Raw genomic sequence first — 11,860 nt, forward strand, 5'->3', positions numbered from 1 at the left:
CCCGTTTGTTGTTAAAGCTCTGAATGGGTCGGCCCCCTCCTACATCGCAGAACTTTTAACCCCTTATCCACCTCCAGGTCCCTCGGGTCATCTAGCTTAGAGCTCCTGGCTGTCCCGAAATCCAGGCTCAAGCTCAGTCGTGACCGTGCCTTTTCTGTTGCAGCCCCCTAGACGGTGGAATAGCATCCCCATCTCTCAATCAGATCTGCCCCCTCCATACACTCCCTTAAATCCAGGCTCAAAACATACATATATTCTTTAGCATTTCCTTAATGTGGTTTTGATTTGTGTCCGTTTCTGTTCTTTATGTACTTTCTATGTATGTCTTTATGCTTATGTTATTGTGATTGTGTATATATTGTGATTTTATTGCCTTTATTGTGATTTTAATCCACATACAACACTTGCGCATGCTGTTTTAAATGTGGTTTAATACATAAAGATGACTTGACTTGACTATAGAACACAGCACAGCAGTCCCACCCACTATAGCGCAGGGTAGGGGTGGGGGTAACAACAAAGACGATGCACAGCTTCACATGCACCCAGCAGGGAGGCGGGGGGGTTCTCCAGCTCTCAGCAGCACGCGCACACACACACACTCACAAGCGCAGGCACACACACACACACACACAAGCAGGCACACACACAGGCAGGCACACACACACACGCACAGGCACACACACACAAGCGCAGGCACACACACACAAGCACCACACACACGCACACACACACACACACACAAGAATACCAACCAGCTGTGATGGCAGAGAGATAATACTAGCTACGTACGTACTCTCACAGAATTATATATCTGAGCAGATTATGATAGATCCTCGACCTACTGATCTATAATTCCAGATCTATCCTGATCTCTGTCAGTCAGTCAGTCAGTCAGTCTGTCTGTCAGTCAGTCAGTCAGTCAGTCAGTCAGTCAGTCTGTCACTATGTCAGTCAGTCAGTCTGTCAGTCAGTCAGTCAGTCAGTCAGTCTGTGAGCCACTGACTCCAGACGACCCCCCCTCCCCAGGTCCCCCACACACAGTGGTGAATAGAGATCAGTGTGGTTGAATGGTGGAGAGTGGAGCTCCTGGCTGTGATGATGAATGGACGCTTATGAAAGAGAGACGAGATCTCCAAGAGGCGTTGAGCGAGGGAGGGAATCCCCTCCTTCCGCCTGTCTGCCATGGAACATCAACATCACCCACTGCAGCAGAGGAGCCACCACCACACTGCTGCACACCATCTCACACAGCAACCGCCGCCGCACAACCATACAACTGGAATATAGTTCCATTACCATAGAACTAGATGTTACCATACAACTCTACACCATACACAACTCTGTATTACCACACAACCACACATAAACATACCATACCACCATACAACTCTATATCACCATACAACCATATATAACAACCTACAATAAATGTACCGTCCGCCATCATATACAACCAACATATGTAACACCATTCATCAGCCCAACCGCCATTCATCACCTCAACACAGAACACACACAGAGAGAGAGAGAGAGAGAGAGAGAGAGAGAGAGAGAGAGAGAGAAGAGAGAGAGAGAGAGAGAGAGAGAGCGAGCTAGTTGTCTACCTGGAGTCTGTTGCCGTGGTGATGCCGCCACCTGTGACAGACAGACAGAGTGTAGGTACTTACTCAGCCTTGGCCAGTGCGGTCAGCGCCCGGGAGAAGAACCACCCTAGGAAGGGCAGGTCCTGGCCCTGGAAGCCCACTGGCGGAGACCCTCGCTGGGCAGCGGCCGGCCCACCCCCTGCCTGCTCTGGATCCTCAAAATTAGAGGTGTCATCTTCACCACGGAGCGTAGGAACGAAGGGAGGAAGGACTGCAGGGTGGGGAGGGGGAGGGAGGGGGGGAGGAGGAGGAGGAGAGGAAAGGAGAGAGACAAGCGGTGAATGAGGGAACGGATAAAAAACAAGGAGAAAGGAGGAGAGGATGAAGCCTGCAAAGCTACAGTGCAGTAACTGGCGTGTACACACACACACATACACACACACACACTATCCCGCTCTCCCTGCCTGCCTCTCTCCCTCCCTCCCTCCCTCTCTCTCTCTCTCTCTCTCTCTCTCCCTTGCTCACTGCAGCAGCTCAACCTAATCAGTTGGAGTCACTGCCAAAGCAGAGCTTCTCTATCTGCTCTCAACCGTCACCGCGTGCACACACACACCAGCACGCACACACGCACACACACACACACACACACGCGCGCGCACGAACACGCGCACACACACACACACACACACACACACACACATCAATAGTAATCTATAACAGCATTTCAAAGCGACCCAATGATGTTTTGACAAGCATATTTAATTGGACCGATGTAACTACAGCCAATCCTGATAATGAGACAAATACCTCTCTCTTCTCTAAAGAATAGACATGGTGTCTTTTTTCTTGCCCTCCTCTGGATCACATGTTCAGAACAGCAGATCTCTCCCGACACAGCCCTTATCTACCCACTCCCCCCCCCCCCCCCCCCCCACACACATGGAACCACATCTCATTATTTCACTGCTGCTGAGGCGCAGACACACAGAACATACAGGCTTGATCTAGATTCTAGAATATACAGTACATGCTTCATCTATATTCTAGAACATACACGCTTCATCTAGATTCTAGAACAAACACGCTTCGTCTAGATTCTAGAACATACACGCTTTATCTAGATTCTAGAACATACACGCTTCACCAGAACATACACGCTTCATCTAGACTCTAGTACAAACACGCCTCACCTAGAATCTAGAACATACACGCTTCATCTAGATTCTAGAACATACACGCTTCATCTATATTCTAGAACATACACGCTTCATCTGAAACACACACTGACTGGCATCAACACCGGCGTCATCTCTACAGAGGGGGTTGTTGTTTACTTTTGTTGTACTGCCTAAGGCTGTTCCACCTAGGCTAGGGAGGGAGGGAGGGGGGGAGGGATGGAGGTAGAGATGGGTGAGGGTGGGGGGAACGGAGGAGGGTGTTGTTTACATTGCCTGAGGTTGCTCACTCCACGTTGCACCCAGGCCAGGGAGGGAGGAGGGGGGGGGGGGGTGAAGGAATGGAGGAGGGGGGGTGAGGGAATGGAGGAGGGTGTTGTTTGTTTACCTTTCATGAGGTTGCTGCACCTTGCACCCAGGCCAGGGAGGGGGGACGGGGGACGGGGTGGAGGTAGAGATGGAGGAGGGTGTTGTTTACCTTGCCTGAGGTTGGTCCAGTCCACGGGGGAGAAGAAGGAGTGGCAGCGCAGGCCGTGGTACACCAGCCTCTCCCGGGCCGAGACCAGCAGACTCTGGACCAGGTCCAGGAAGTCCCCACCGGCCCTGGAGGTCTGGGGGAACTTCAGGAACCGCTGCCAAGAAAACATTCCCCACACCATTACACCACCTGAATGAATGAGCAGGTGTTCCTAATAAAGTGTCTGGTGAGTGTATGTGTGTTGGTGGAAACGGGCCGTACCTGGTAGTTGGTGATGTTGTGGGCGGTCTTGGTGGAGGTGCCGTCGGTGAAGGGGGACTTCATGTAGATCATCTCATAGGCGACGACACCCAGTGACCACCAATCACACTCCACGCCGTAGCTCTGAGACCCCGCCCCTGCCCCGCCCCCGTTCATGGCCGCCAAGACCTCTGGAGACAGGAAGTCCAGAGTGTCGACAGGAAGCCGGGGGGACGTCACCTAAAACAAGCAACCCGGCCCGTCTGAATCACTCTCACATCACGTCCCATCTGCTGCATCAATCAGCCATGATAGTTATGCATAAACACATTTAAAATATTAAATATTAATTAATCTGTTACCATTTTGTTGGTGTTGAGTTTGGCAGCTGAACCGAAGTCGGCCAGCTTGACGTGTCCAGTTCGGTCGATGAGAACATTCTCCGGTTTAACATCTCTGGAGGGAGAGATAGGGAAGGAAGGATGGAGGGAGGGAGAAGGAGAGAGAGAGAGGAAAAAGAGAGAGAGAGCATGAGAGATAGAGGGATGACAGAGAGGAGAGAGATAAGGGGAAGAGAGAGGAGGAGTCGGGGGAGAAGACACTTTGAGCTTTATGTGTAAAAAAAAAAGACCAAAGACTATAACACTAGAACAGCCATGCTTTTTTACCTACTATAAGAGCCGCCTCGGGGGTCAAATGACCATAGTCTTTACAATGGGAAGCTGCTATTTACACACTAGTTGGACGCTAGTTGGCCGCTTGTAAATTAGCCTGCCTCCTACACAGAAAAACTGCAAAATAGCTTTATACTAGCTTATCCTGATGGGATTTTGAAAATGGAAGGATACTGGGTGCCGACTTGTTCCCGCCTTTCACCAGCTGCTGTCACATTATTATGACCCAAAAGAAAAGGTCACTTTAATCTACCTTTTATTTTGTTACTATGACAACCTAAATGCTAAAGTGTATTACAGGGTAACGAAGTAACCTTTCAGGAAAGGAATGCAGACAGAGTCTTCGGAGAGGGATTATGTCATAATATCAGCTGGATATCAGTGTCTGCAGGGCGTTTTGGACCTAATTGCCAGAATGAATGAGGCCTTATTGGACCCAAAATATGACTACTCAGTATGTAAGGATATAGCAACACTGTAACTAAAAACTGTCTAGGCTCATCAACTACAGCCGACCTCAGGGCAAACCAGAAAAACAACAATTATTATTCATGTTTCACTCCTAGAGTTCTTTAAGCCGTGTGCAGAGGTGGTTTAATTAGTGTCGTTGGAAGGTTCACAGCAAACGTTCCACCTTGTTTTGACGGAGTCGCCTGTCGGGCACCAGAGGACACACCTCAGGAGTTATCAGAACGATCTCGATTCTTTTTTCTTTAAAGACATGAAAGTATGTCTCTTTTTCTTTTTTCTGAGTGGGGCAGTCCCACTCATATTTTTCATTTTATTAGACAGATGTATTGAAGACAGACAGGAAAGCAGGAGAAGAAGGGAGAGAGGGCATGTCAGCAGGGCATGGGCCGGATTAGAGCCCATGGTGCACTGTAGACCGTGGTGCTAGACCACTGGACCACCCCAGGCCACACAATCTCGATTCTTTTCTCTGATCGAGAGGATCAGATCGAGCTGGCTGATTTCCCCTATACGACTCAAAAATCAGCCAGATAGATCTGATCCTGGATCAGAGAGAATATTCGGGATCATTCTGATCCAGATTTAAAGTTTTGAACAACTGGGTCCTGGTTTTCTGCCGTGTGGGCAGTGATGGTGAGCTGGTGATTGGAGGGTTGCTGGCATCACATCTAAGGTATACTACCACTGCCGCTGTGCCCTTGAGCAAGACCCTTTAACCCCTAACTGCTCCAGGGCCTGATTGCGGGCTGAACCTGAGCTCAGAGCTCTGTTTTCCCAGGGTGCATTTGTGCGTGTTGATAATAAAAAATATAATTTCCCCTCGGGGATCAATAAAAATCTTCTTCTTCTTTTGCCAATGCCAAATGTCAATGCTGAGGAACCAAAGCCAAAGTTACTCTTGTGTACATTGATGTAAAAGAAGCAATTCTGATTCTGATTTCATGGTGAGGACAGGGGGTGGTAACCAGGGGGTGTGTGGTGTGGACAGGGGGTGGTCACCAGGGGGTGTGTGGTGTGGACAGCAGGTGGTCACCAGGGGTTGTGTGGTGAGGAGGGGGTGGTAACCAGGGGTTGTGTGGTGTGGACAGGGGGTGGTCACCAGGGGGTGTGTGGTGTGGACAGGGGGTGGTAACCAGGGGTTGTGTGGTGAGGACAGGGGGGGGGGTCACCTGTGGACGAAGCCCAGCTGATGCAGGGCGTGGAGAGCCTCCACCAGCTCAGCCAGGTAGAACTGGGCCATGGTCTCGTCAAACTGCTCCTCATACCTGTTCATCAGCGACCTCAGGTCTCCCCCTGGGAGGTACTCCATGGCCTGCACAGTGCACACACACACACACACACACACACACACACACACACACAAACACAAACACACACACACACACACACACACTCTGATTAGATTCAGCAGAGCACAGAGCACAGAGCACAGGCACACACTCTACGCCCACCCTAACCATCATCCCTTAGGCTCTGTCCAATAGGCGATAACAACAAAAACAACAGAAACAACAACAATAACAACCGTTTTCTGCATTCTGCCCACGCTGCTGCTTCTCCCTCTGTTCTGCTGCTGCTCAGCTATTACCTGCTCCATGTATTATAAACCTAGCCAGATAGCCAGCCGTAGGCTGAGACAGGCAGCTCCACGGTGGAGCTCCTCCATCATTTGTTATCAAATTGTTTAATTCATTGTGTTTTTGGTAGTTGGGTGTTAGGAGTCGTGTTCCTGTTGAGGCCGTGAGGCCAGAAAGGAGTTTCTAGTGAAACCATTTTTGGTGTTTGCAGTCTCAATTGCTGTCACTTTGCATTGGGAGGAGCTTCAACAGCTATTTTTACAACTATTTAAGCCTGGGCAGTAGTCACCTAGTGAAATGAGAGTCCTCAGGAAGGAACACAACAAGCAGGAGATACTGGTGGCCTTCTACCGCGGCGCAGTGGAGAGCATCCTCACCTACGGCATCTGCAACTGGTTCTCCAGCTGCACAACCGCAGAGAGAAATGCGCTACAGAGAGTCGTGAGAACAGCCCAGAAGATCACCGGCGCCCCCCTCCCCTCTCTGGAAGAGCTGTACAACACACGCTGCCTCAGGAAGGCCTCCAAGATCTCCAGAGACCCAACCCACCCTGGGTACGAACACTTTGCCCGGCTGCCCTCGAAAAGGCGGTACAGGACCATGGCCGCAAGGACAAACAGACTGAAGCTCAGCTTCTACCCCAGGGCCATCCAGGCCCTGAACACAGCAAAGACCTAGGTTCTGGGCCCTGGACAGTCTGGACGGATTGATGGCAGCTGCTGGATTGAAAAAATCAGGTGTAGTGCTGAGGCACAAATTTGTACATTTCAAGCCTGCAAACTGCGACACTTTAAATGAATGTGCAATAACACTATGTGCAATATGACAACCCTAGTCGTCTTATCTGTACAGTATAGTATAGTGGATAGTGTACATAGCCTTTATTTATGTAAACCAGCTCCTTTCCCTTCTTGTTTTTTTTCTAGTTTTTTTCTTTCCTAGCACCAGGGGAGCCACCCCTCCCAAATTTCGTTGTTTGGTACCTGTACTATAGCAATGACAATAAAGACCATTCATTCATTCATTCATTCATTCAAATACATTGTGACTGAGTGAGTGGAGATCTCTTTTTCCAAGCCTGAAGTAAGTGAACTGCATCTTAAAACGGTAAACGGTGAATGGTCTGACTTACATAGCGCCGTATTCCAAAGCGCTTTACAATGGCCTCTCATCTCACCACGTTCACACACACATTCACACACACCGACGGCAGCAAGCTACCACAGCAAAAGGCACCGCCGGGCCCGCTCATTGGGAGCAATTTGGGGTTCAGTGTCTCGCCCTGCGAGAGCTCCACGGTAGAGCTCCTACACCAGCAGGCTGAGGCAGGCAGCTCCGCGGCAGAGCTCCCTACACCAGCAGGGAAGGCAGCGGTGCATGAATGGCTGAACTGGGGAGTCTGAATGAACAGAACAGCATTCTACTGACGTTACCTAGCAACAGGCTACTGAGAGACTTGGGTCTGACACTCGGGTAGGGGATGGATTTCTTTGTATTTTTTTTTCTCTCTCTTCTCTCTACTCAGTATGGGAGAGATTGTAGGGTGGGAGGAGGGGAGGGGAGGAGGGGAGAGGAGGGAGGGACGGGGGATGTTTTGAGCAGACAGGAAAATCATTTCTCTCCAATTTCTCGCCGCTCCAGTCGCTGGCAGAACATCTATATTTGATCAGTTGGAAGCAGCGCAGCGCTGACGCGGCTGCTGCTATAGGGCACTGTCACTGATCTGGGGACGCCGGGGAGAAGCGTCAACGCTGGAAGGGACGAGAGGAGGGAGGGAAGAGAGGGGAGGCAGGGAAGAGAGGGGAGGGAGGGAGGGGAGAGAGGGGAGGAAGGGAAGAGAAGGGTGGGAGGGAAGAGAGGGTAGAGAGCGGAGGCGCTGGCATCGCAAAACACAAATCATCACACGTTCATTCATCAACTCCCCACACAGCGGCGACCGCTCGCACACCAACCGGATGCCCTTCAGCCAATCGGAAACGAGGAAGCAAAAGGAACACGTTGAACTAAAAGCACGAGCCGCCCCGCCCACTTCGTCCTCAGGCTGTCCAGACGTTCTACATCCAAGCCTAAAAGAGAAAACGACGTCTCTACCAAGCAGCCTAAATCCACAGCCCCAATGAGCCCTAATAAGATCATCAGTAGCTCATTTAACACACAGGGTTTTCTCTTCCAACCACTATTGAAACCATCGACGACTTAATACACATTATGTAACATGTAAAGACATACTGAGGGACAGGGGTGTCCTTTTCATTCTGACAACAGAGCAGCCAGTATCTGTCTAACCAGAGAGTTTCACTGTTGCTCCATCGTAACAGTACGGTTAAGCCGGTGTCTTTACCACCAATCGGAGCGGACTCAATTGTGGCCAGTGTCTCACCTGAGCCATATCCCACATCTAACCGACGCTTAGGGGCTTTTACACACGACAGGGCCGACCCCTACCATACTGTGCTGGCTCAGATATTTTCCCTTTTACATCGTCCTCTCCAGCCAGGCCAGGCCAGGCCAGCCCAGCACAGCTCAGCCCAGCACAGCTCAGCTCAGCTCAGTTCAGTATTGTGACCTGGGGTCGTGTCTCACCAGATAGACCTTGTCCTGGTCTTGGAAAGCGTAGTGCAGCTGTGGGATCCACGGGCTGCAGTTCAGAGACAGGATCCTGCGCTCCTCCTCGTAGAACACCATCTAGTGGACGAATACAGTCATTACATGTATGATAACACAGAGCCTTCTGTTTACATTTTTGGGGGACATTTAGCAGACGCTTTTATCCAAAGCGACTTACAACAAGTGCATTTGTCTAAAGTAAGCGACACAGTAAGTGTCTCTGTGAATCACTGTACTGTATAGAGCAAGTCTAATGTATTAGCTGTGCATCAACTGCTAGAGAAAGTCTAATGCACATTATGCTGCTAACATGTAAACATATTTAAAAAATGGTAGAACAGAAGATAAAATACAGATGAATAAAACCGAGGTGACATAACAGAACAGTGTGCCCTACATTGTCCTGGGTCCTCAGTCGGGCCTTGTCCATGACCTTCAGGGCACACACGTCCCCTGTGGACCTCTCCCGGGCCACCTGCACCTCGGAGAAGCGGCCGCGGCTCACCAGCCCGCGCACCTCGAAGTCCCGTAGCCCCGGCTGCAGCTCCCGCAGCTCAGACACCACCTCAGAGACTGAGAGGGGGGGAGAAGGAGGGAGGGAGGGAGAGAGGGAGAGAGGGAGAGGGAGAGGGAGAGAGAGAGGGGAGGGGGGGACAGAAAGAGATGAAGAGGGAGGGAGAAAGAGAGGGGAACAGAGAGAGAAAGTGAGAGGGAGAAAGCGAGAGAAAGAGAAAGGAAGTGAGAGAGAAAGAAAGAGAGACACAGAGACAGAGACACACACAAGTTACTCGTGATCTGCATGGGTAGCTTTAGTGATTGAATAAATGGGACTGATAAGTGATAAGTGAATAAGTGAATCTGACAGACAGATTGAGATGGATGCATGGAGGGATGGATGGATGGATGAATGGATGGATGGATGGATGGATCAGCTGCTTACACTTGTTGACAAAGGTGGCCACATGTCGTATCTTCATCAGCTGTGGGTTGGTGCACTCCTGGTGGAGGAGGAGCAGAGACTCCAGCAGATCCTCCCGTGTCACACCGGAGGTGGCCTTCCCCTGGAGGCAGGAACACAGGTCAGTAACACAGGTAGGTAACACAGGTCAGTAACACAGGTCAGTAACACGGGTCAGTAACACAGGTCAGTAACACAGGTCAGTAACACAGGTCAGTAACACAGGTCAGTAACACAGGTCAGTAACACAGGTCAGTAACACAGGTCAGTTACACAGGTCAGTTACACAGGTCAGTTACACAGGTCAGTGACACAGGTCAGGAACACAGGTCAGTAACACAGGTCAGTAACACAGGTCAGTGACACAGGTCAGTAACACAGGTCAGTAACACAGGTCAGTAACACAGGTCAGTAATACAGGTCAGTAACACAGGTCAGTAACACAGGTCAGTAACACAGGTCAGTAACACAGGTCAGTAACACAGGTCAGTAATACAGGTCAGTAATACAGGTCAGTGACACAGGTCAGTAACACAGGTCAGTAACACAGGTCAGTAACACAGGTCAGTAACACAGGTCAGTAACACAGGTCAGTAACACAGGTCAGTAACACAGGTCAGTAACACAGGTCAGTAACACAGGTCAGTAACACAGGTCAGTAACACAGGTCAGTAACACAGGTCAGTAACACAGGTCAGTGACACAGGTCAGTAACACGGGTCAGTAACACGGGTCAGTAACACGGGTCAGTAACACGGGTCAGTGACACAGGTCAGTGACACAGGTCAGTAACACAGGTCAGTAACACAGGTCAGTAACACAGGTCAGTAACACAGGTCAGTAACACAGGAGGTCAGTAACACAGGTCAGTAACACAGGTCAGTAACACAGGTCAGTGACACAGGTCAGTGACACAGGTCCGTAACACAGGTCAGTAACACAGGTCAATAACACAGGTCAATAACACGGGTCAGTAACACAGGTCAGTAATAGGGGTGGGCATCAATTATCGACGATCGATAATTGATTGATAAGGATCTTGGTCGATCACAAAATATTTTGCTCGATAATCATTAATAAATTGAGTGGAAATTAGTTTGTCCACGTTATGTGTGAGAAATGAACTTTGCATTTGCCTTCGCATTGAATTTCGCAACGCAGTACGGCATGATGCAACAAGTTCCCGTATGTTAGCCAGCAGAGCAAGCTCGGACATGGCGAAGTGAGCGAAACGAAGCTTGGTGTGGGAGCATTTTGATCTAAAAGGCGACGCCGCTGACTGTAGTGTCTAGTTTGAATGTGAATGAATGAATGTGTGCAATAGCAACTCAGCATGTGGGCAGCCTACTGGGCTAACAATATGGCTCGCAGATATTTTTTTCTTTCGAAATTCTTTGTGAAATTGAATGCCTGGAGTGTTACTGCCCAGTAACACAGGGCAGTAACACAGGTCAGTAACACGGGTCAGTAAAAGGGCAGTAAAAGGTCAGTAACACAGGGCAGTAACACAGGGCAGTAACACAGGGCAGTAACACAGGTCTGGCAGTGAAATCTATCTAAGTCTAATTGACAGCTTCACGATGTGTACTTCCATTTGTGTATTCCAGATTCACTGTGTGTCTCTCATCAGTGCTTTGAGTTGCATTTCATGTACGAAAGGCGCTATATAAATAAAGCTGTCTCTCATCTCACTTACTGATAAACGGTCTCTCACTCACTTCCTATATGTGACTAAGGATTCTATTCATATGCCACAACATCCACATGTAAACATGAATATCATTCTAGTCATAGATGGGGCTACCTACTACACCAGACCAGTGGAGGTAGAAATCTGAGGACGGGCTCGTTGGATTGCGTGGAACGGAATAGGGAACGGAACAGTTCTTCATTTCATTCCATGCGTTACAATGAGCCCGTCCTCTGATTCCTACCTCCACCAGGCTACACCTTGTGTCTGGTCAGGTCAGGTGCTGGTGGGTCAGGTCGCCCCGTCCTCACCTGCAGAAGGTGGTTAAGCCTGGAGCAGCGGCTGGTGATCGGGTCCACGGCCGCCAGGTCCTTCAGGCTGCCCTGATACTTGAACTTCAACAT

General features: G+C 49.8%; 1 protein-coding gene across 1 annotated transcript in view; it reads right to left on the minus strand.

The window, feature by feature from the left end:
• cita (citron rho-interacting serine/threonine kinase a) overlaps positions 1-11,860 on the minus strand; it is a gene marked incomplete at both ends in the record, with an annotated part of 53,022 nt that extends 41,162 nt beyond the window's left edge. The window contains 9 exons of the mRNA XM_080548586.1: positions 1,671-1,857; positions 3,240-3,393; positions 3,501-3,719; positions 3,842-3,935; positions 5,794-5,936; positions 8,785-8,886; positions 9,206-9,381; positions 9,749-9,869; positions 11,768-11,860. Coding sequence (XP_080404712.1) covers positions 1,671-1,857; positions 3,240-3,393; positions 3,501-3,719; positions 3,842-3,935; positions 5,794-5,936; positions 8,785-8,886; positions 9,206-9,381; positions 9,749-9,869; positions 11,768-11,860 — 1,289 coding nt within the window. The remainder of the gene's footprint in view (positions 1-1,670; positions 1,858-3,239; positions 3,394-3,500; positions 3,720-3,841; positions 3,936-5,793; positions 5,937-8,784; positions 8,887-9,205; positions 9,382-9,748; positions 9,870-11,767) is intronic.

Source organism: Nansenia antarctica (genome assembly GCF_963989245.1).
Source record: "Nansenia antarctica genome assembly, chromosome: 18".
NCBI classification, from domain to species: domain Eukaryota; kingdom Metazoa; phylum Chordata; class Actinopteri; order Argentiniformes; family Microstomatidae; genus Nansenia; species Nansenia antarctica.